The sequence below is a fragment of the Pituophis catenifer genome, unplaced genomic scaffold, assembly GCF_029215685.1.
Source record: "Pituophis catenifer annectens isolate HBS135680 unplaced genomic scaffold, rPitCat1.0.hap2 SCAF_1, whole genome shotgun sequence".
NCBI lineage: Eukaryota > Metazoa > Chordata > Lepidosauria > Squamata > Colubridae > Pituophis > Pituophis catenifer.
This window is the reverse complement of record NW_027256881.1, coordinates 94,522,777-94,545,530: the sequence shown is the minus strand read 5'-3', so window position 1 is coordinate 94,545,530 and position 22,754 is coordinate 94,522,777. Positions and strand designations below refer to the sequence as shown.

At 36.6% G+C, this 22,754-nt stretch overlaps 1 protein-coding gene across 32 annotated transcripts in view; it reads right to left on the bottom strand.

The window, feature by feature from the left end:
• TRDN (triadin) overlaps positions 1-22,754 on the bottom strand; it is a 235,945-nt gene that overhangs the window by 46,697 nt on the left and 166,494 nt on the right. For 10 of the 32 annotated variants that reach the window (XM_070932750.1, XM_070932734.1, XM_070932742.1 and 7 more), the window contains 53 exons: positions 22,331-22,363; positions 22,180-22,218; positions 20,335-20,367; positions 20,140-20,178; positions 19,985-20,017; positions 19,849-19,887; positions 18,438-18,470; positions 18,287-18,325; positions 18,132-18,164; positions 17,983-18,021; positions 17,711-17,743; positions 17,552-17,590; positions 17,397-17,429; positions 17,248-17,286; positions 16,974-17,006; positions 16,815-16,853; positions 16,660-16,692; positions 16,516-16,554; positions 15,372-15,404; positions 15,224-15,259; positions 12,609-12,641; positions 12,450-12,488; positions 12,295-12,327; positions 12,146-12,184; positions 11,870-11,902; positions 11,712-11,750; positions 11,557-11,589; positions 11,408-11,446; positions 11,135-11,167; positions 10,977-11,015; positions 10,563-10,595; positions 10,419-10,457; positions 9,809-9,841; positions 9,660-9,698; positions 9,387-9,419; positions 9,229-9,267; positions 8,805-8,837; positions 8,662-8,700; positions 7,554-7,586; positions 7,403-7,435; positions 7,113-7,145; positions 5,503-5,535; positions 5,361-5,399; positions 5,130-5,168; positions 3,497-3,529; positions 3,343-3,381; positions 2,681-2,713; positions 2,544-2,582; positions 2,183-2,215; positions 2,041-2,079; positions 1,005-1,037; positions 859-897; positions 68-100 (listed from right to left, as the gene is read on the bottom strand). In XM_070932750.1, coding sequence (XP_070788851.1) covers positions 68-100; positions 859-897; positions 1,005-1,037; positions 2,041-2,079; positions 2,183-2,215; positions 2,544-2,582; positions 2,681-2,713; positions 3,343-3,381; positions 3,497-3,529; positions 5,130-5,168; positions 5,361-5,399; positions 5,503-5,535; positions 7,113-7,145; positions 7,403-7,435; positions 7,554-7,586; positions 8,662-8,700; positions 8,805-8,837; positions 9,229-9,267; positions 9,387-9,419; positions 9,660-9,698; positions 9,809-9,841; positions 10,419-10,457; positions 10,563-10,595; positions 10,977-11,015; positions 11,135-11,167; positions 11,408-11,446; positions 11,557-11,589; positions 11,712-11,750; positions 11,870-11,902; positions 12,146-12,184; positions 12,295-12,327; positions 12,450-12,488; positions 12,609-12,641; positions 15,224-15,259; positions 15,372-15,404; positions 16,516-16,554; positions 16,660-16,692; positions 16,815-16,853; positions 16,974-17,006; positions 17,248-17,286; positions 17,397-17,429; positions 17,552-17,590; positions 17,711-17,743; positions 17,983-18,021; positions 18,132-18,164; positions 18,287-18,325; positions 18,438-18,470; positions 19,849-19,887; positions 19,985-20,017; positions 20,140-20,178; positions 20,335-20,367; positions 22,180-22,218; positions 22,331-22,363 — 1,896 coding nt within the window. The remainder of the gene's footprint in view (positions 1-67; positions 101-858; positions 898-1,004; positions 1,038-2,040; positions 2,080-2,182; positions 2,216-2,543; positions 2,583-2,680; positions 2,714-3,342; positions 3,382-3,496; positions 3,530-5,129; positions 5,169-5,360; positions 5,400-5,502; positions 5,536-7,112; positions 7,146-7,402; positions 7,436-7,553; positions 7,587-8,661; positions 8,701-8,804; positions 8,838-9,228; positions 9,268-9,386; positions 9,420-9,659; positions 9,699-9,808; positions 9,842-10,418; positions 10,458-10,562; positions 10,596-10,976; positions 11,016-11,134; positions 11,168-11,407; positions 11,447-11,556; positions 11,590-11,711; positions 11,751-11,869; positions 11,903-12,145; positions 12,185-12,294; positions 12,328-12,449; positions 12,489-12,608; positions 12,642-15,223; positions 15,260-15,371; positions 15,405-16,515; positions 16,555-16,659; positions 16,693-16,814; positions 16,854-16,973; positions 17,007-17,247; positions 17,287-17,396; positions 17,430-17,551; positions 17,591-17,710; positions 17,744-17,982; positions 18,022-18,131; positions 18,165-18,286; positions 18,326-18,437; positions 18,471-19,848; positions 19,888-19,984; positions 20,018-20,139; positions 20,179-20,334; positions 20,368-22,179; positions 22,219-22,330; positions 22,364-22,754) is intronic. The other 22 variants (XM_070932740.1, XM_070932739.1, XM_070932738.1 and 19 more) reach the window with 22 other exon arrangements.

The window sequence follows — 22,754 nt, the reverse complement described above, 5'->3', positions numbered from 1 at the left end:
TTGAAGATAATCAATATCTATTTAATGCCCATGTGTTTCAGAGAAGACACAATAAAAGAATGCTTACTCATTTCTCTTGACTTTTCTTTCTTGTGGGGTTCTAGAAAATAAGGGGAAAATCAGACAAGGATGTCAACATTTGGGAGTTGGGAGGGAAAGGTTCTACCCCTGGCACAAAGACAATCTCCTCTGCCAATTAAAGGAAATGATCAGAGAGAAGAGGAACAGGAGGATGGAAATGAGTTATTTTATTTCTCTCCTTAGTTATTTTTTTTTATTGTACAGTCATTCCCATAATCTTGTATTATGCTATACTAAATGTTCAAAGTAATTTCTACATTTGATCTTACTCATGTCTTACTGGATTTTTTAACATGCAGATCCTTCTTTGGCAGCTTGGCTAAAATAAATGCATTTGAATATTGGTTTATTATAAAGTTTGAACAGCATATTACATCCATATGGTTCATATAAGCAAAAGGGCAAGAATAAGAACATAGTTAACGGTTTCTAGAAAATCAGAGATCGGAACATTATTTCTGTACTAGAGTGTTTTGTAGTAAAGTAAGACCATATTTTATAAAGAATAAAATGATAGAGTAAGATCACTTATAGACAGTGAGACGTCTCAATTCACAATTAAAACGGAGATTGAACAAGCTTTCTAACTAGATAATCCATAGATTATCTGCAGAATGCAGTATATTAATCAACTTTGATATTATTCCACTACTAAGTCACTTTTCTTAGTCACTTAATAAGTATGGAAAACTCATTTCCATAGATCTGTCTTAACTTATAGTAAATGCTCAAAATGAAACATGTAATTTCATGCATATGTTTTTACCCAGGTCTTACCAGATTCTTTTACATGAATATCCTTCTTTGGCAGCTTGGCTAAAATAAAAAGATTATGCATTTTAATTATGATAAAATCTGGACCCTAGGTTATCCATATTCATGTGTTTCAGGGATGCAAAGATTAAACACAGGTGCATACTTACCCGTTTCTGCCAACTTTCCTTTCTTGTGTGATTCTAAGAAAGAGGAAGAGAAGAACATGATTTCCGTATTTTAGTGTTCATTGCATAGTGTGGGATTATTCCATATATTACAAACATCTGGGGCACAGATGTAAAAAGAGAAGGTTCCCTATTTTGCATAAGTGCAGTAATTAACTCCTCTTCCTGTTCTCCTCTCAGATGTGAGAGTAAAGTTTTCCCATGAGCAGAGATTTAAGAGAAATGGCATTTAAGGAAAGAGGACTAACTATAAGGAAGGGCCCATACTTGGCTGAGATGTGAGAAGGATACAGGCAAGGAAGAGGTAAAAAGGTGGGTCATGAAAGAGAAGCTCAGATCAACAGGAAGGAGGTGTCATGCAGTGTCTTGCTAAAGCTGCTATGGAGGTTATAGATAGGAATAATAAACTTAGGGAAAACCCAGTGTTTATTAATTATTAACCCAGTGTTTATTAATTATTAATTATTAATGAGTTCAATATTCCAAACAAGGCCTACCAGCTATACAGAAGCAAGGACTACCTCCGTAATACCAAAACTACTAGATACTAGTTTTCTAGTAGATACAGTTAATATAATATTGGATTTACAAGGATTCATGGCCAGATGGGATGGTTAGGTCCTCTTGTGGGATTGGACTGGAATCCAGTAGTTTATCAACTCTAAAGACTACTTCTTTGGACAACTCAGTCATACAGGAGATCTGCTTCTGTTTTCTGATAGAAAACACCACCGTATGGGTGGATCACCTGAAGAATTCCAGAAGCAAACAAATCCTAAACTGAAGCATCTCCTGTGAGGACATATCTTCAAGCAATGGTAAACAAATAATCTTGGAGGGATGAGTGCTAGAAAGCCAAGGGTGGGCAGAAGGCACTCTATTATCCAGACTTATCATTTGATTTCTTCAGTCAGGCACATTTTCAAGGCAAATTCATGTTGATAGTCTTGGGTTAATTTATAGAAGGAATTGAAGGTTGTAAGTATCATGTGCTAGAATTGTTTTATTCAGCCCTTACCAGTTTCTTTTAAGTGCACATCACTCTTTGGCAGCTTGGCTATAATAAAGGGATACAAGTACTAAGTTATTATAAACATTAACAACTTGTTTAAACTATTTGCTTCAGGGAACTAAAGGAGATACAGTGTCAACATGCTTACCAGTTTCTGTTGGCTTTTCTTTCTTCTGTGTTTCTAGAAAATAGGAGGAAGATCAGAATGTAATTTCTGCATTTCAGGATGCAAAATAAAAGCAGGATGTGTGCTTAAAATTCCATATATTAAATAGATTAAAATTATAGAGAGAGATCATTTTAAGTCAGCAAGTCTTTTAAGTCCACATTTAAAACAACAGGTAGAAAAGGAACTTCTGGCCAGATAATCTCATTGGACAGAACATAGTCTCCAATCTATGCTTGATGTTTTATTTCACTTTACTTATGGAACACTAATTTCGGTAGTTTTTATTAATTTTTGAGGGCATCAAATAGAATACTTTATATTTTTTTTCCTCAGGTCTTACCAGTTTTGTTTGCATGTACAGCCTTCTTTGGCAGCTTGGCTAAAATAAAAAGATTATGATAAATGTTGAATCTGGATAATTAGTACCTGTAACACATCTTTCAGATAAGCATAGGTGGGAAATAAGACCATGCTTACCTATTTCTATTGGTTTTTCTTTCTTATCTACTTCTAGAAAGTAAGAGAGAGACCATGATTTTTGCATTCAAAATTTCAAAATAAACAGTCTATAATTTAATATTTAACAAAGAATCAAGTCACAGACTAAGAGCACTTCAATTCCACAAGCAAAACTAATCTGGGATTCAATAGATTCTGGATTCAGTTGGCAGAATGCACTTTATTATCTATTCTTTTTGTTTGTTTCTGTGTTTTTCTTCTTAAGGCTTATATGTCTTCTAAATTGAGAATAAGACTGAGCAGTTGTCATCCCTTCTTCCAGTAATAAGACTAAAATGCAACACATTCATGTTTTCATGGTAGTGCTTATCTGCCAGCAATCAAGGAAATATTTATTTTACATCATCCACAATCTGGTGCCAATATGAAGGTCCATTTTGAGGACATCTCCTTAAAAAATGGCAAGTAGACCATCTTGGAGCCAAAGGAACAGGATTGTGTGGATGAGGCCTAGGTAACCACAGTTTGAAGAATATAGTATATTATTCATATTTTGTGCTTTATTTTACTAGGTAGTCACTTAGGATGTAACATCCATTTTCATAGTCTTCTGTTAATTTATACTAAGCATTCAAAGGAAACATTGTGATTTCTAAAATACGTTTTTACCCCAGTCTTACCAGATTCCTTTACATGCACATGTTTCTTTGGCATTTTGGCTAAAAGAAGATATAAATATTTCAGTTATTCCACATTTTGAACATGTATAACCCATATCCATGTCCAATATTGTGTTTTGTGGTTTTAAAAGAAAGAAAATATTAACATACTAACCTATTTCTATTGGCTTTTCTTTTTTATGTGATTCTAAGAAGTAGGAAAAAGAACAAAACATGATTCTCCATCAGAGTCTATATAGCAAAGAGTGTATTTATTCCATATATTACAAAGAGTGAAATGATAGAGCAAGATCACACACATACAACAATTCCATGATGCACCAATTAAGATAAAACTGGGATTGAATGATCCTTCCTTCCTTCCTTCCTTCCTTCCTTCCTTCCTTCCTTCCTTCCTTCCTTCCTTCCTTCCTCCCTCCCTCCCTCCCTCTCCAATTTACAGTGACTAAGCTATGTCTTTCCATTAATAGGATTGAAATGCAGTACATTCCATATACAGTATATAATACACAAAAGAACCACAAATAATCCACAATTGCTGACCTTTCTTTTGGCCAACCACATCCACCCCACAAAGGCTCTCCAGTATAGCCACTTTTTATTAACCTCCAGAATTGCAGCAAGGAAGGGGACAATTTTATCTCTGGTGCCCCTGCTTTTTTTTTTTTTTTTTAATTTGATTTATATGCCGCCCTTCTCCGAAGACTCAGGGCGGCTTACAATGTGCTCAGCAATAGCCTTCATCCTTTTGTATATTTATACAAAGTCAGCTTATTGCCCCCACAAACTGGGTCCTCATTTCACCTACCTTAGAAAGGATGGAAGGCTGAGTCAACCTTGAGCCTTGGCGAGATTCGAACCCTGCAGTAATTGCAGGCAGCTGGTCTTAAGCAGCTTAATAACAGGGTGCCTTAAACCCTTGTACTATCAAGGCTTAAAGGAGGGAGAGCAACAAGGCACTTTGAAAGCAATTTTCTCCATGGGTGGGAGAATGGGCAGATTCCAACTGGTGAAGGCTGTCTTACAGATGCATAAATTTATTTTATTTCTTAGATTTCTATTTTGCTTTTTCTTCCTGTGGACTGCATAGTGTCCACTCTTCCCATTTCTGCCATAGTGACAGCCCAGTTTCCTTGATTGGACTGAGAGAAACTGCCTGAAACTCCCCCATGGTTTCTATGGCTAAATGCGCATGTCTCTGATGCCTGCCCAATACCATAACTGTCAGAATATTCATGACTGGGACAAGGTCAGCCAATGAATAGGCATAGCAACTAAGTCAGCCAATTGGGAGCTGAGACAGACTGGAGCCAGGGCATGTCCTAGTCTGCAGCTTCTGATTCTGTGCAGAGAAACAAAACTGAAACCAAGCAGTCTGTGCTTGCTGTCTGCTCTGCTGAGATGAACCTGTGAATCTGCTGTTGGTATTGTAAATACATAGTAAAGGTAATAGAACCCATCCCTGCTTGTGACTCTTGTTGATCCGGGGGTAACATCAGGGGTGGGTTCTTCTTACCTTTACTACCGGTTTGCAACAGGGCCGCGCGTGTGCAGTATTACTTCATGTATTATTGTGTATATAAAGAAGTTAATAAATCCTGCTGTATCAGTTTATCTGTGTGTGCTTCTGGATTTGTTTTTTGCAACAAACTCTGAGAATAACCATTATATTCTTTCCATCTGCCATTTTATTTCACTGGTTACTCACTTGTCAAATTTTATACATATCCATAGTCTTCTATTGATTTATACAGTGTTTAAACTTATTTTTTTTATCCAGGTCTTACCAGATTCTTGAATATGGATATCCTTTTTGGGCTGGGGCGCTGAAAAACAAAAATATTGGGTTTACATACATTCTGGGCTGCTCTATCAATATATTTCAGGGAAGCCAAGACAAAATAACAGAAAATAAGCTCAAATTTACTAATTATACTAAATGTTAAAAATTCCTTCCTTCCTCCCTCCCTCCCACCTGTCTAATTTTCTAGATTGATTTTTTTCCCCCTTGTGCTTACCAGTTTCTTTCACATGCACATCCTTTTTTGGTAGCTTTGCTGAAATAAAAAAGTGTAAATATTGAGATATGATAACTTTAAACATTATAGCATTTCAATATGCTTCACTGAGGGCAAGGTTAGATAGCATGGATATTCTTACCTATGTCTCTTGGCTTTTCTTTCTTATGTGTTTCTAGAAATTAAGAAGAGCAGAACATGATTTCTGCATTAAATTACAATAAATAGTATTCTTTCTTCCCATTTCTTCCCACAAAAACAACTTTGTGAGGTTGGTTGGGCTGAGACAGACAGACTGGTCCAAAGTCATTTACTCAGGCTCTGTGGCTGTATATAGACTTGAACCTAGATCTCCCTGTTGCCAGTTCAACTCTTAAGCACTACTACACCAATATAATAATAATAATAATAATAATAATAATAATAATAATAATAATAATAATAATAATAATAATAATAATTTTATTTCTATACCGCCCTTCTCCCGAAGGACTCAGGGCGGTGTACAGCCTAATTAAAAGCACAAAGACAAACAAAATTTAAAAATAATTAAAATTATTAAATAATTGGCTCAATTATAAAACGCCCAGATTTAAAATCCCACATTTAAAACCAATTAAAATCTTTACATTGATATCCCGGCCTGGCGGAACAACAAGGTTTTGAGGGCACAGCGAAATATACGGAGGTTAGAGATCTTACGCATTTCTGGGGGCAGTTCATTCCAAAGGGCAGGGGCTCCCACAGAGAAGGCCCTCCCCCTGGGTGTTGCCAGCCGACATAATTTGGCCGATGGCACCCTGAGGAGACCTTCTCTGTGGGAGCGGACTTGATTCTCGTTAACCATTTTACTTTTTTCTCACCTCTTCCAGGTAGACCCAAGAAAGAAATCAATTCCAAAGGGAGGCTAAAACTACTTTTATTGAATTTGGTTATAATACCGAACTCTTGAAAATCAGATTGTGCTGTAGCTCATCGTCTTCCCACTTAGTAAATTAGGGAGGCATCTCCCTGAGCCACTTGCAAATGTTATCTAGATATTCTGGACTTAAAAAATGTTTCACCCTTTGTCATCTTTTCAATGGAGTTTGCCTACCATTATCAAGGTCATTATCCTTACTCTCTACATTTTTTCCTATAACACATCTATTTCCTCTCTCTCATGTTAATATATATTAAGTGCTAAAAGTAAAAAAAGTGCTTAGTGGAAAGGGAGATATGAATCCATGGCCATGATTATTCACCATCTATTCACTCACTGACCACGAGGGGGAAGCTGGATACACATAGATAATTCAGGATTTGTTTTGCTTCCCTCTTTTATCTATCTCATTCTGCCTGCTGTTTGTTTTATAGGCTAGCTAATCTGAGTTCACTTCAGTCTGCATTTGCTCCAGAAATATATGCATGGAATGCATTTTCTTTTACTTTTCCCCAAGTAGAATGCAGCTAGCTTTGCCAACTCCTATAATGTATTGTCTATGAGCAAGTCTCTTTTCTTTTATAGATATTAAACCTGAGCAACTAGTAGTAACTCAGGTCAAGTTCTAGCTCTCACAAACACACCACTCTTACAGAAAGTGTACTTTCCTAGATTTATTTTTATCCAGATTGTAACAGATTCTTTGATAAGCTTATCTTTCTCTGAAAGCATAGCTAAAATTATTGTTTTAGGTTACTATAAATTTTAAACAGTACACCATGTCAGTGCTGCATGGAGGCAAACTGGGGGCGGGGGATGAGAATATTTACCTATTTCTATTGTTTTTTCTTTCTTATCTGGCTCTAGAAATAAGAGGAAGACAAAAACATTTCTGCATTGGAATGTCCAGTGAAGTCAGTGAAACTTTTAATTTGATATTCAAAATGAAGCCAGATTGAGCAGGTTCTTCTGAAAACCCAGAAATGGTAACATCCAGGTTGATCCTTTTAATTCATTGGTTTCACAGAATACTCATCGTCATAGAGTTGTGTTAATTTATAGCAATTCTTCAAACAGAAAAGTGCAATTTTTTAAGATTTATTTTTTATATGGCACTTACCGGATTTGTTTACATCTTTCTTTGGCACTTTGGCTAAAAGAAAAAGATTCAAACATTTGGGCTATGACATAGATTGAATCCAAATGATCAATATCTCTTTAAAGCCCATATGTTCCAGAAGACTGCAGAAGGCAAAATAAGAGACCCTTACCCGTTTCTCTTGGCTTTTCTTTCTTGTGGGGTTCTAGAAAGTAAGAGGAAAACCAGAACATGATGTCAATATTTGGGTGTTTATATTAAAGGGAAAGATTCTTCTCCTGACACAAAGACAGTGGTTTGTTCCTTCTCCTGCTGCTGTGGTCAGGGGGTTGCAACAATGTTCTCTGCCAAGGTCAACGTTAAAGGAAGGGGCAGCAAAGGGAAGAGAAACATGGTGGGGGAAAGGAGTCACCCTTGGTTGAGGGCTTCTAATGGGGAACGGAATCAGGCAGGCAGAAGAGGATTACTATATGGACCAGGACAAGGGATATAGACAGTTATGTAAGAAATGGTCCTGGAATAAGCAATGTCTGGTAAAGCTGTGAGGAGATTACTGTGATGGTATGTGAAAATGACCTTCAGATATAGAAGCAAGACCTCCAACCTAGTCAGTGGTCTGATAAAAGGCAGCTTAGTCTAGGGGAAAAGCTGAAAAGCATTTCAGAAGGGACCCTCCCTCTAAAAGACTAAGAAGGGGAAGTGATAAATACTTTCAGTCGTGCAAGATTCTTTTCAAGGGCTAATGATTCCTGATGGGTGTACTTTACTTAGAGAACACCCAGTTTTGGTTTTGGTAGACCAACTTTCCCTAAAAAGAAAGAGTAAACTTTAAGTGTAAAAGTTGCAATATTTCTGATCGTCTCTATGGAGGTCATTTATAACCAGTTGAGATGATTCTCCCATAAGTCTAGCGTTCAGAATGCTGGCAACAGATACCTTCTCCAGGCAAAACAAAAGAGACATGGAGCAGGTCTTTCTCTGCTCTCTCATAGAAAATATATGTTCTAGTTGGATAAGATGGAGTAGCTTCAACTGGCCTCTCCAGCAAGCCAGCAATGAGAAAGAAGATATCATATGAGGATATATCTTTAACAAGCAGAAACCCAATGATCTAGGAGGCAGGGCAAGAGATGAGGCCTAGGAAACCAAGAATGGGCAGAAGGCTCTCTATTATTCATCATTTAATGTTTTTTTGTCAGTCTCTTTTTCAAGGCAACTCATCATAATAATTTTGTGTTAACTGATAGGAGTTGCTAGAACTGTTTTGATCCAGATCTTACCAGATTCTTTTATGTGGATATCCTTTGTTGGTAGCCAGGCTAAAATGAAAAGTTAAAAGTACTGAGTTTTAATAAATGTGGCACAGCTGCAATATATTAATATATTTCAACTAACCAAAGGTGGGACAGTAATTCATGTTTACCTGTTTCTAATGGCTTTTCTTTCTTGTGGGATTCTAGACAATAAAAGAAAGAGCAGAATATTATTTCTCTCATCTTCATAGATGTACCCACAACTCATAGATTTGTGATAATTTATTATATTGGAGCTGTGGTGGCATAGTGGTTAGAATGCAGTACTGCAGGCTAACTCTGCTGACTCCCAGCTGCCAGCAGTTTGGCAGTTTGATTCTCACCAGGCTCAAGATTGGCTCAGCCTTCCATCCTTCCAAGGTCAGTAAAATGAGGAGTCAGATTATTGGGGGCAATATGCTGACTCTGTAAACCACTTGGAAGGGGCTGTAAAGCACTGTGACCTGGTATATAAGTCTAAGTGCTATTGCTATTGTAACAATTCCTCAAACAGAAAGATGCAATTTGCTAGATTTATTTTTACATGGTACTTACCAGTTTTGTTTATATGCACATCTTTCTTTGGCACTTTGACTAAAAGAAAAATATTCAAACATTTTGAATATGGCATAGATTGAACACAAATGATCAACATCCCTTTAATGCCCATATGTTCCAGAGCAGCATAGAAGACAAAATAAGAAAGCTCTTACCCATTTCTCTTGGCTTTTCTTTTTTGTGGAGTTCTAGAAAGTAAGACGAAAATCAGAACATGATATCAACATTTGGATCTTCATACTAAAGGGCCCCTCCCTCTGGCATGAGAAGACCCTAGGAAACTAAGTGTGGGCAGAAGGCACTCTATTATTCATCATTATTTGATTTTATTTTTTGTCAGTCTCTTTTTCAAAGCAACTCGTCATAACAATTTTGTGTTAACTGATGGAAAATGTAAATTGTTGGATCTATTTTGATTCAGATCTTACCAAATTCTTTTATATGGATATCCTTCACCGGTAGCCTGGCTAAAACGAAAAGTTAAAAATACTGAGTTTTAATAAATATTGCACAGTTGTACTATATTATACTGTATATATTTCGCATAAACAAAGATGAGGAACTAATTCATGTTTACCTGTTTCTAATGGCTTTTCTTTCTTGTGGGGTTCTAGACAATAAGAGAAAAACCAGAACATTATTTCTGTCATCTTTATAAAGTTGTGTTAACTTATAACAATTTTTCAAATGGAAAGGTGCAATTTTCTAGATTTATTTTTACATGGCACTTACCAGTTTTGTTTACGTTCCACTATCTGTGATTGTCAAAATTAAACTATGGACAGAATCTATAACCAATTGATATGGTCGTTCTATACATTTAGAGCTATAGATTTAGGTTTAGAATGCTGGCAACACTAAAGGCAAAACATTATACACATGGAGGAGGTTTTTTTCTGCTCTCTCGTAGAAAATACATTTTCTAGTTGGATAAGCTGGAGTAGCTTCAACTGGCCTCTACAGCAAGATCCTGTAGATCCTCTGAGAAAAAGGATCTTACGTGAGAATATATCTTCAACAACTGATCATAAGGAAATGATCTAGGAAGCAGGGCAAGAGATGAGCAGAGCACACTCTATTATTTATCATTATTTGATTTTTTTTGTCAGTCTCTTTTTCAAGGCAACTCATCATAATAATTTTGTGTTAACTGATGGGAGGTAGATCTCTTTTGATCCAGATCTTACCAGATTCTTTTACATGGATATCCTTCATTGGTAACTTGGCTAAAATGAAAAATAAGAAGTACTGAGTTTTAATAAATGTCGCAGAGCTGTGATATATTAATATGTTTCCACCTAAGCAAAGGTGGGGCACTAATTCATGTTTACCTGTTTCTAATGTCTTTTCTTTCTTGTGGGACTCTAGACAATAAAAGAAAGAGCAGAATATTATTTCTCTCATCTTCATAGAGTTGTGATAATTTATTATATTGGAGACGTGGTGGCGCAGTGGTTAGAATGCAGTACTGCAGACTAATTCTGCTGGCTGCCGGCTGCCAGCAGTTCGGAAGTTTGATTCTCTCCAGCTCAAGGTTGACTCAGCCTTCCATCAGTCTTCCATCCTTCCAAGGTCGGTAAAATGAGGAGTCAGATTGTTGGGGGCAATATGCTGACTCTGTAAACCGCTTGGAGGGGGCTGTAAAGCACTGTGACCTGGTATATAAGTCTAAGTGCTATTGCTATTGTAACAATTCTTCAAACAGAAAGATGCAATTTGCTAGATTTATTTTTACATGCACTTACCAGTTTTGTTTATATCCACATCTTTCTTTGGCACTTTGACTAAAAGAAAAATATTCAAACATTTTGAATATGGCATAGATTGAACACAAATGATCAATATCCCTTTAATGTCCATATGTTCCAGAGCAGCATAGAAGACAAAATAAGAAAGCTCTTACCCATTTCTCTTGGCTTTTCTTTTTTGTGGAGTTCTAGAAAGTAAGACGAAAATCAAAACATGATATCAGCATTTGGATCTTCATACTAAAGGGCCCCTCCCTCTGGCATGAGAAGACCCTAGGAAACTAAGTGTGGGCAGAAGGCACTCTATTATTCATCATTATTTGATTTTATTTTTTGTCAGTCTCTTTTTCAAAGCAACTCGTCATAATAATTTTGTGTTAACTGATGGAAAATGTAAATTGTTGGATCTATTTTGATTCAGATCTTACCAAATTCTTTTATATGGATATCCTTCACCGGTAGCCTGGCTAAAACGAAAAGTTAAAAATACTGAGTTTTAATAAATATTGCACAGTTGTACTATATTATACTGTATATATTTCGCATAAACAAAGATGAGGAACTAATTCATGTTTACCTGTTTCTAATGGCTTTTCTTTCTTGTGGGGTTCTAGACAATAAGAGAAAAACCAGAACATTATTTCTGTCATCTTTATAAAGTTGTGTTAACTTATAACAATTTTTCAAATGGAAAGGTGCAATTTTCTAGATTTATTTTTACATGGTACTTACCAGTTTTGTTTATATGCACATCTTTCTTTGGCACTTTGACTAAAAGAAAAATATTCAAACATTTTGAATATGGCATAGATTGAACACAAATGATCAATATCCCTTTAATGCCCATATGTTCCAGAGCAGCATAGAAGACAAAATAAGAAAGCTCTTACCCGTTTCTCTTGGCTTTTCTTTCTTGTGGGGTTCTAGAAATTAAGAGGAAAAGCAGAACATGGTATCAACATTTGTATCTTCATACTAAAGGGCCCCTCCCTCTGGCAAGAGAAGACCCTAGGAAACTAAGTGTGGGCAGAAGGAAACTCTATTATTCATCATTATTTGATTTTTTTTTTTTTGTCAGTCTCTTTTTCAAAGCAACTCATCATAATAATTTTGTGTTAACTGATGGGAAATGTAAATTGTTGGATCTATTTTGATTCAGATCTTACCAAATTCTTTTATATGGATATCCTTCATCGGTAGCCTGGCTAAAACGAAAAGTTAAAAATACTGAGTTTTAATAAATATTGCACAGTTGTACTATATTATACTGTATATGTTTCGCATAAACAAAGATGAGGAACTAATTCATGTTTACCTGTTTCTAATGTCTTTTCTTTCTTGTGGGGTTCTAGACAATAAGAGAAAGACCAGAACATTATTTCTCTCATCTTTATAAAGTTGTGTTAACTTATAACAATTTTTCAAACGGAAAGGTGCAATTTTCTAGATTTATTTTTACATGGCACTTACCAGTTTTGTTTACGTGCACATCTTTTTTTGGCACTTTGGCTAAACGAAAAATAATTCAAACATTTGGACTATGACCTAGATTGTATCCAAATGATCAATATCCCTTTAATGCCCATATGTTCTAGAGAAGCTCAGAAGACAAAATAGGAGAGCTCTTACCCGTTTCTCTTGGCTTTTCTTTCTTGTGGGGTTCTAGAAATTAAGAGGAAAACCAGAACATGATGTCAACATTTGGCTGTTCGTACTAAAAGGACCCTACCTCTAAAAGACTAGAAATAAGGGGAGAAATATTTTCAGTCTCACAATTTAAGGGCTAGTGATTACTGATGGGAGTACTGTACTTAGAGAACGTTATAGGGCAATATCAAGATCACCATCCTCCTGTTCTACAGTTTCAGAGTTATCCATCCAGGATAGTGCTTCATTAGATATCAGCATCATCAGACACCCACAGCCACATATCACTATCACCTAAAAGAAAGAAAAAACCCTTCCCTCCTGGAACCACCATAGATAAGTTTGTGATAAACCTAGCAGATTAGAAAAAGAGTTAATTGATGAAAAAATTGCCCAGTTTGTTTATGCAACAAACTCTTCTTTCCATCTGACTGAGAATCCACATTTCATTAATATGGTTCAGTCACTGAGACCAGGATACACTCCACCCAGCAGAGCAGATGTTGCAGGGAAACTGCTGGATAATGTGTATGACAGAGAAATGGAGCAATGAGCAGCAGCTCTGGAGGGCAGAATTGTTAACCTAAGTATTGATGGGTGGAGTAATGTCCACAATGATCCTATTGTATGTGCTTGTATAACAACAGAAGAAGGGAAAGTCTTCCTTGCACAAACAATTGATACGTCAGGAAATGCACACACAGCAGAATACTTACAAGAAGTGGCAGTAAAAGCTATAATAACATGTGAACAAAAATTCAAATGTCTAGTATGCAGTTTGGTCACAGACAATGCTGCAAATGTATCCAAGATGAGAAGAAATTTAGAAGAGCAGGAAGGGAATACAAAGCTAATAACATATGGTTGCAGTGCTCATTTGCTGCACCTCTTAGCCAAAGACTTAAGTGTCCCAGAAATAAAGACTAATGTTGTTGAAATTGCTAAATACTTCCGTAACAATCATTTTGCTGCAGCAGCTCTGAAAAGGGTGGGTGGAACTAAACTAACGCTCCCACAAGATGTTAGATGGAACTCTGTGGTGGACTGTTTTGAGGAGTATATCAAGAACTGGCCTATTCTGATGACAGTTTGTGAAGAAAATCGAGATAAAATAGATGGCACTGTCACGGCCAAAATCCTCAACATTGGGCTTAAGAGAAATGTTGAACATATGCTGAGCATCCTGAAACCCACCTCTGAAGCTTTAAACAAAATACAGAAAAATAGCTGTTTTATTGCCGATGCTGTTGAAATTTGGAAGGAACTGAGTGAACACTTAAAAACAGAACTACACATGGACAGAATTAAATTACAAGCATTAAAAAAACGAATGGGACAAGTATTGTCTCCAGCTCATTTTTTGGCAAATATTGTCAATATCCAGTATCAGGGTCAAAACTTAAGTGCTGAGGAAGAGGAGTTAGCTATGACATGGGTATCCAGCAATCATCCATCTGTAATGCCAACTATAATAAACTTCAAAGCTAAGGGGGAACCATTCAAGAAATATATGTTTGCTGAAGATATTTTAAAGAAAGTCACACCAGTGAACTGGTGGAAGTCACTTAAGCACTTGGATTTAGAGACTGTTCAAGTAATGATTTCACTTTTAACAGCAGTAGCTTCTTCTGCAGGCGTCGAAAGAATATTCTCTTCCTTTGGACTCATTCATTCTAAATTGAGAAATCGTTTGGGACCCGATAAAGCAGGAAAGCTTGTTTTTCTTTTCCAGATTATGAACAAAGAAGAAGATGAAGATGACGAGTGAGCTACAGAGGACAGTATTTAAGTTTTTCATGTGTAGACTTGGCTGACAGTCTAAGTTTCTTAAAATATATATATATTGTTTAGCCAAATTAGTTAACAAGCATGGATGTTTGTTTAAGCAAATAACATATGCTGTAATGTTATTGTTTCAGTTGAATAAATCTATTGAAATTGTTATTATTAAGGTAATGATTATTTTTCTCCTTCCTAAGTACAACAGAAAAGTTGTCCAAATATGAATGATTAACCTATTAAACTGGGGATAAAAAAACTAATATGAAAAGTTGTTATTCTAAAAATCTTCATCTACTTACATATTAAAGTTATACCAGCAAGAATTAGTCTTTATGTAAAAAACTATGATTTAAATCAAGCCTTACAGACTAGTGATTTAAATCGTGATTTAAATCATGATTTAAATCAGTTTGATTTAAATCAAATCCACCCTGAAAAGAAAGAGCAGAATATTATTTCTCTCATCTTCATAGATGTACCCACAACTCATAGATTTGTGATAATTTATTATATTGGAGCCGTGGTAGCGTAGTGGTTAGAATGCAGTAGTGCAGGCTAACTCTGCTGACTCCCAGCTGCCAGTAGTTCGGCAATTTGATTCTCACCAGGCTCAAGATTGGCTCAGCCTTCCATCCTTCCAAGGTCAGTAAAATGAGGAGTCAGATTGTTGGGGGCAATATGCTGACTCTGTAAACTGCTTGGAGGGGGCTGTAAAGCACTGTGACCTGGTATATAAGTCTAAGTGCTATTGCTATTATAACAATTCTTCAAACAGAAAGATGCAATTTGCTAGATTTATTTTACACGGCACTTACCAGTTTTTATATGCACATCTTTCTTTGGCACTTTGACTAAAAGAGAAATATTCACAATGTTTGAATATGACATAGATTGAACACAAATGATCAACATCTCTTTAATGCCCATATGTTCCAGAGCAGCACAAAATAAGAGAGCTCTTACCCATTTCTCTTGGCTTTTCTTTTTTGTGGGTTTCTAGAAAGTAAGAGGAAAACCAGAACATGATGTCATATTTGGGTGTTCATACTAAATGGAAAAGTTCTTCCCCTGGCACAAAGACAGTGGTTTGTTTGTTCTTTATCCTGCTGTTGTGGTCAGAGGTCGCAGCAATGTTCTCTGCCAAGTTCAAAGTTAAGGGAAGGGGCAGCAGAGGGAAGAGGAACATGATGGGGGAAAGTAGTCACTCTTGGTTGGAGGCTTCTAATGGGGAATGGAATCAGGCAGGCAGAGGAAAGCAGAGGAAGACTACTATATGAACAAGAACAGAGGGTGAGGGTAGAGGCAGCTATGTAAGAAATGGTCCTGGAATAAACAATGTCTGGTAAAGCTGTGAGGAGATTACTGTACTGTGATGGTATGTGGAAGTGACCTTGGGAGACAGAAGCAACCTTGTCAGTGGTCTGATAAAAGGCAGTTTAATCTGCCAGTGGAAGGTGGGCGACTCTTGGTAGAATTTCAGAAGGGACACTCCCTCTAAAGGATTAAAAAAAAGGAGGATAAAAATACTTCCAGTTTTGCAAGATTCTATTTAAGGGCTAATGATTACTGATGGGAGTACTGTACTTAGAGAATACAAAGTTTTGGTTTAAAATATTGGGTAGAAGAACACTCCCAAAAAACAAAGGATAAACTTTAACTGTCAAAGTTCCACTATCTGTGATTGTCAAAATTAAACTATGGACAGAATCTATAACCAATTGATATGGTCCTTCTATACGTTTAGAGCTATAGGTTTAGGTTTAGAATGCTGGCAACACTAAAGGCAAAACATTATACACATGGAGGAGGTTTTTTTCTGCTCTCTCGTAGAAAATACATTTTCTAGTTGGATAAGCTGGAGTAGCTTCAACTGGCCTCTACAGCAAGATCCTGTAGATCCTCTAAGAAAGAGGATCTTATGTGAGAATATATCTTCAACAACTGATCATAAGGAAATGATCTAGGAAGCAGGGCAAGAGATGAGCAGAGCACACTCTATTATTTATCATTATTTGATTTTTTTTGTCAGTCTCTTTTTCAAGGCAACTCATCATAATAATTTTGTGTTAACTGATGGGAAGTAGATCTCTTTTGATCCAGATCTTACCAGATTCTTTTACATGGATATCCTTCATTGGTAACTTGGCTAAAATGAAAAGTTAGAAGTACTAAGTTTTAATAAATGTCGCAGAGCTGTGATATATTAATATGTTTCCACCTAAGCAAAGGTGGGGCACTAATTCATGTTTACCTGTTTCTAATGTCTTTTCTTTCTTGTGGGACTCTAGACAATAAAAGAAAGACCAGAACATTATTTCTCTCATCTTTATAAAGTTGTGTTAATTTATAACAATTTTTCAAACGGAAAGGTGCAATTTTCTAGATTTATTTTTACATGGCACTTACCAGTTTTGTTTATGTGCACATCTTTTTTTGGCACTTTGGCTAAACAAAAAATAATTCAAACATTTGGACTATGACCTAGATTGTATCCAAATGATCAATATCCCTTTAATGCCCATATGTTCTAGAGAAGCTCAGAAGACAAAATAAAAGAGCGCTTACCCGTTTCTCTTGGCTTTTCTTTCTTGTGGGGTTCTAGAAATTAAGAGGAAAAGCAGAACATGGTATCAACATTTGGATCTTCATACTAAAGGGCCCCTCCCTCTGGCAAGAGAAGACCCTAGGAAACTAAGTGTGGGCAGAAGGAAACTCTATTATTTATCATTATTTGATTTTTTTTTTTGTCAGTCTCTTTTTCAAAGCAACTCATCATAATAATTTTGTGTTAACTGATGGGAAATGTAAATTGTTGGATCTATTTTGATTCAGATCTTACCAAATTCTTTTATATGGATATCCTTCATCGGTAGCCTGGCTAAAACGAAAAGTTAAAAATACTGAGTTTTAATAAATATTGCATAGTTGTACTATATTATACTGTATATGTTTCGAATAAACAAAGATGAGGAACTAATTCATGTTTACCTGTTTCTAATGGCTTTTCTTTCTTGTGGGGTTCTAGACAATAAGAGAAAGACCAGAACATTATTTCTCTCATCTTTATAAAGTTGTGTTAACTTATAACAATTTTTCAAATGGAAAGGTGCAATTTTCTAGATTTATTTTTACATGGCACTTACCAGTTTTGTTTATGTGCACATCTTTTTTTGGCACTTTGGCTAAACGAAAAATAATTCAAACATTTGGACTATGACCTAGATTGTATCCAAATGATCAATATCCCTTTAATGCCCATATGTTCTAGAGAAGCTCAGAAGACAAAATAAGAGAGCTCTTACCCGTTTCTCTTGGCTTTTCTTTCTTGTGGGGTTCTAGAAATTAAGAGGAAAACCAGAACATGGTATCAACATTTGGATCATCATACTAAAGGGCCCCTCCCTCTGGCAAGAGAAGACCCTAGGAAACTAAGTGTGGGCAGAAGGAAACTCTATTATTCATCATTATTTGATTTTTTTTTGTCAGTCTCTTTTTCAAAGCAACTCATCATAATAATTTTGTGTTAACTGATGGGAAATGTAAATTGTTGGATCTATTTTGATTCAGATCTTACCAAATTCTTTTATATGGATATCCTTCATCGGTAGCCTGGCTAAAACAAAAAGTTAAAAATACTGAGTTTTAATAAATATTGCACAGTTGTACTATATTATACTGTATATGTTTCGAATAAACAAAGATAAGGAACTAATTCATGTTTACCTGTTTCTAATGGCTTTTCTTTCTTGTGGGGTTCTAGACAATAAGAGAAAGACCAGAACATTATTTCTCTCATCTTTATAAAGTTGTGTTACCTTATAACAATTTTTCAAATGGAAAGGTGCAATTTTCTAGATTTATTTTTACATGGCACTTACCAGTTTTGTTTACGTGCACATCTTTCTTTGGCACTTTGACTAAAAGAAAAATATTCAAAATGTTTGAATATGACATAGATTGAACACAAATGATCAATATCCCTTTAATGCCCATATATTCCAGAGCAGCACAAAATAAGAGAGCTCTTACCCATTTCTCTTGGCTTTTCTTTCTTGTGGGTTTCTAGAATTTAAGAAGAAAACCAGAACATGATGTCAACATTTGGCTGTTCATACTAAAGGGACCCTACCTCTAAAAGACTAAAAGTCTCACAAGATTCTATTTAAGGGCTAGTGATTACTGATGGGAGTACTGTACTTAGAGAACGTTATAGGGCAGTGGTTCTCAACCTTCCTAATACCACGACCCTTTAATACAGTTCCTCATGTTGTGGTGACCCCAAACCATAAAATTATTCCTAAAACCATTGAAAATATGTGTTTTCCGATGGACTTAGGCGACCCCTGTGAAAGGGTTGTTCGACCCCCAAAGGGGTCCCGACCCACAGGTTGAGAACCACTGTTATAGGGCAATGTTGGCATGTGCCCCAGGGAGCTGCTCTTCCAGTTTCTGGAACTTCTGCATGTGTGAAGACCAGCTTGCTGGCCCATGCCAGGACCCAGAAGAGCAATGGGCAACAGCTGGCATGCCCAGAGAGATAACTCTGTGCGCCACTTCTGGCACGCATGCCATAGATTCGCCATCACAGTTATAGGGTCTCCTGCATGACCATGGGGCTGGACTAGAAGACCTCCACAGTCTCTTCCAGCTCTATTCTATTCTTCTATTCTAACACTCAGTTTTGGTTTTTGGTATTGGGTAGACCAACTTTCCCTAAAAAGAAAGGATGAACTTTAAGTGTAAAAGTTCCAATATCTCTGATTGTAAATATTAAATCCACTATGGAGGGCATTTATAACCAATTGATATGGTCCAGGGGTGGGTTCTACTTACCTTTACTACTGGTTTGCAACAGGGCCGCGTGCGTGCACTCACTTCACCCATATGTATCCGCGCTCTTCTGCGCAAGTGCAGAAGCTTCTGCACATTCACAGAAGCATTTTGATGACATCAGGATCAGTGGGTGGAGCCTCCCACCGGTTTTACTACCAGTTCTATAGAACCAGTGTGAACCGGGGGCAACCCACCACTGAAATGGTCCTTCTATATGTTTAGAGCCCAGAATGCTGGCAACACTAAAGATTCCTTCTCCAGGCAACACAGAATAGACATGGGTGAAATCTGTCTCTGTTCTTTCATAGAAAATACCATTTTCTGGTTTGATAAGCTGGAGTAGTTTTAACCGGCTTCTCCCGCAAGCCAGCCCTGAGAATGTGAATCTCATATAAGGAATATCTTCAACAAGCAGTAAGCAAATGATCTAGGAGGCAGGGCAAGAGATGAGCCCTGGGAGACCAAGACTGGGCAGAAGGTACTTTATTATTCATCATTATTTGATTTTTTTTTTTGATCTGGTCTCTTTTTCAAGGCAATCACAATCATAATAATTTTGTGTTAACTGTAGTGTAAATTGCTAGATTTGTTTTGAGCAAGATCTTACCAGATTCTTTTACATGGATATCCTTCATTGGTAGCTTGGCTAAAATGAAAATTAATACATTTTAATAAATATTGCACAGTTGTACTATATTAGTATGTTTCACATATGCAAAGGTGGGGAAGTAATTCATGTTTACCTGTTTCTAATGGCTTCTCTTTCTTGTGGGGTTCTAGACAGTAAGAGAAAGACCAGAACATTATTTCTCTCATCTTCATAGAATTGTGTTAATTTATAACAATTCTTCAAACAGAAAGGAGAAATTTTCTTGATTTATTTTTACATGGCGCTTACCAGTTTTGTTTACATGCACATCTTTTTTTGGCACTTTGACTAGAAGAAAAAAAATTCAAACATTTTCACAATGACATAGATTGAACACAAATGATAAATTAAAGTTAAAAGTACTGAGTTTTAATAAATGTTGCACAGCTGTACTATATTAATATGTTTCACATAAGCAAAGAGGGGGCAGTAATTCATGTTTACCTGTTTTTAATGCCTTTTCTTTCTTGTGGGATTCTAAGCAATAAGAAAAAGACCAGAACATTATTTCTGTATTTGGCTACTTCTAAAACAGTGGGTGATTCCCTACTTTACACAGAATTGTCAGGTGCAAGAAATCAGGAAGCACGGTGGTTGAAATGACTACAGGTTTATTGCATGCTAACACTCTCTACAAAAATCTGAACTACTAATTGTCAAAGCAAATCGGCAGTAGGTAATAGCCGACAGAATTCAAGGTGGGTTGGATTTAGATCTATTGTGGGTGTGAAGGGACTTGAGACTAATGACACATTTGATCCCTCTCTCATGCTCAGCCTGGTCCTCTCTTACAGAATTAAATGGTAGATTGAAGTCATTTTAAGCTAGTCTTTTAATTTGACTAATAAAACTAAATTGGGATTGAAGGGACTATTCTTACTAGAAAACTTGGCAGAATGCACTTTATGATTTATTTTTATTCACTGTGGTTTTTTTCTGGGCAATTGTGTATCACCTACAAGTCAGATTACTGAGACTGACTCTGTATTGAATCCTGACATGAAACCCAGCTGTAATAGGCCTAGATAATCCAATTCCTAGAGGGTTCCCAGAAGAGACTGGACTGCCATCTGTCAGAATTGGTGTAGGGCAGGGGTGGGCAATTGTGGCTCTTTTACAACCTGTGGACTTCAACTCCCAGAATTCCTGAGACAGCCAAGCCAAGCTGTCTCAGGAATTCTGGGAGTTGAAGTCCACAGGTTGTAAAAGAGCCACAGGTTGTAAAAGAGCCACAATTACCCACCCCTGGTGTAGGGTCTCGTGTTTGGGCAGGGCGTTGGACTAGATGACCTACAAGGTCCCTCCCAGCTCTGTTATTCTGTTAATTGCCATCTGATCACCTTCACAGCAACCTTCTCCGAAAGGGGAAGATTAGAGACAGGTCTGTAGTTACATAAAATTGTTGGATCTTAAAGAGAGGGAATACCACCACCTTCTTCTGGGCTCTAGGCACTACCCTTCCCTGAGAGAGTTCAGTACAGTGGCAAAGACCTAATTCAGGAGGGACCTGGGTCCAACAAACAAATAGCCAAAGGAACAGCACAGAGAACTCTATCTATTCCTCAGGACTCACCCAGGTCATACTACAAGACTGGGCACTAGGCACCCAGATCAGATCAGACCCACCCAGCCAGAATCCAACTCAATGTCAATCTGAGTAATGTTATCTGTCAGATATCTAGAATATTCCCTATCACAGCAGTTCAGATGACCCTGTAGCCATTCTTGAGAGAATCTAGGAGAGGCTGGGTCACCGTAAGTAGGGCCACTGGACAGCTATCAACATTCATAAAACTTACATTTTGTTGCCCTTATCACCACAAGGCAATACCAGCAATTCCCCATATTCAATCAGACTTGCATTTCTTTGGTGCACCAGTTCCCCATATTCAATCAGACTTGCATTTCTTTGGGGTTTCTTAATAATCTAAAGTGTGCCTGGTATTGATGAACAGAGACAGGCCACCTAGGGGTGTTGTGGTCAAAAACCCATGCCTGTCAACAACTGAGACCTCACCTAAACCATCCACCATAGCCACAGAGTAAATCATAAGCTCCCCCAGAACTCCATACAGTTCATCAGTCATCTGGGGAGGGCCAATATAATAGGCCATCTCTTCCCGGTGGAGGGTGGGGGTGGGCGAAGGCAATGAAGGGGATCAAAACATTTGGTGTTTTATTTTTTTTAGCAATTAGTCACTTCTCTTGGAATTCTCATTTCTGTAGCCGTTTATTAATTTTCAAAGTGGAAAATGGAATTTTCTAGTATTATTTTTACTTAGATCTTACCAGTTTTGTTTGCATGCAGAGCCTTCTTTAGCAGCTTGGCTAAAAGGAAAAGATTTAAGAATATTGATTATTATAAATATTGAACATGGATAATTAATATGCATGCTACATCTTTCAAATAGCAAAAGTGGGGAAATTAGACCATGCCTACCTATATCTATTGTCTTTTCTTTCTTGTCTGCTTCTAGAAAGTAAGAGGAAGATTTGAACATGATTTCTGCATTTAGGTGTTCAAAATAAACAATGGATGACTCCATGCTTAACAGAAAAAGTGATAAAGTGAGGACACTTAAATATAGAATTTTTTAATTCCCCAATTAATCATATTGGACAGAATGCAGTCTCCTATCTATATTTTTAAAATAATTTTATTGCTTTTAAAACAATAACAGAAAAAAGCAAAAGGCACAAAAGGATACATACATTATCAAAACAATGCATAAGAAGTGCTTAAAAATAAGTGAAAAAATACAACAGAAAAAATAGGATACAGAGTAAAATATGTTGTTAGAACAATAAACAGATTCAGTTCTATATATAATTAATACAAACATTATTCAGGTATATGTATTTTT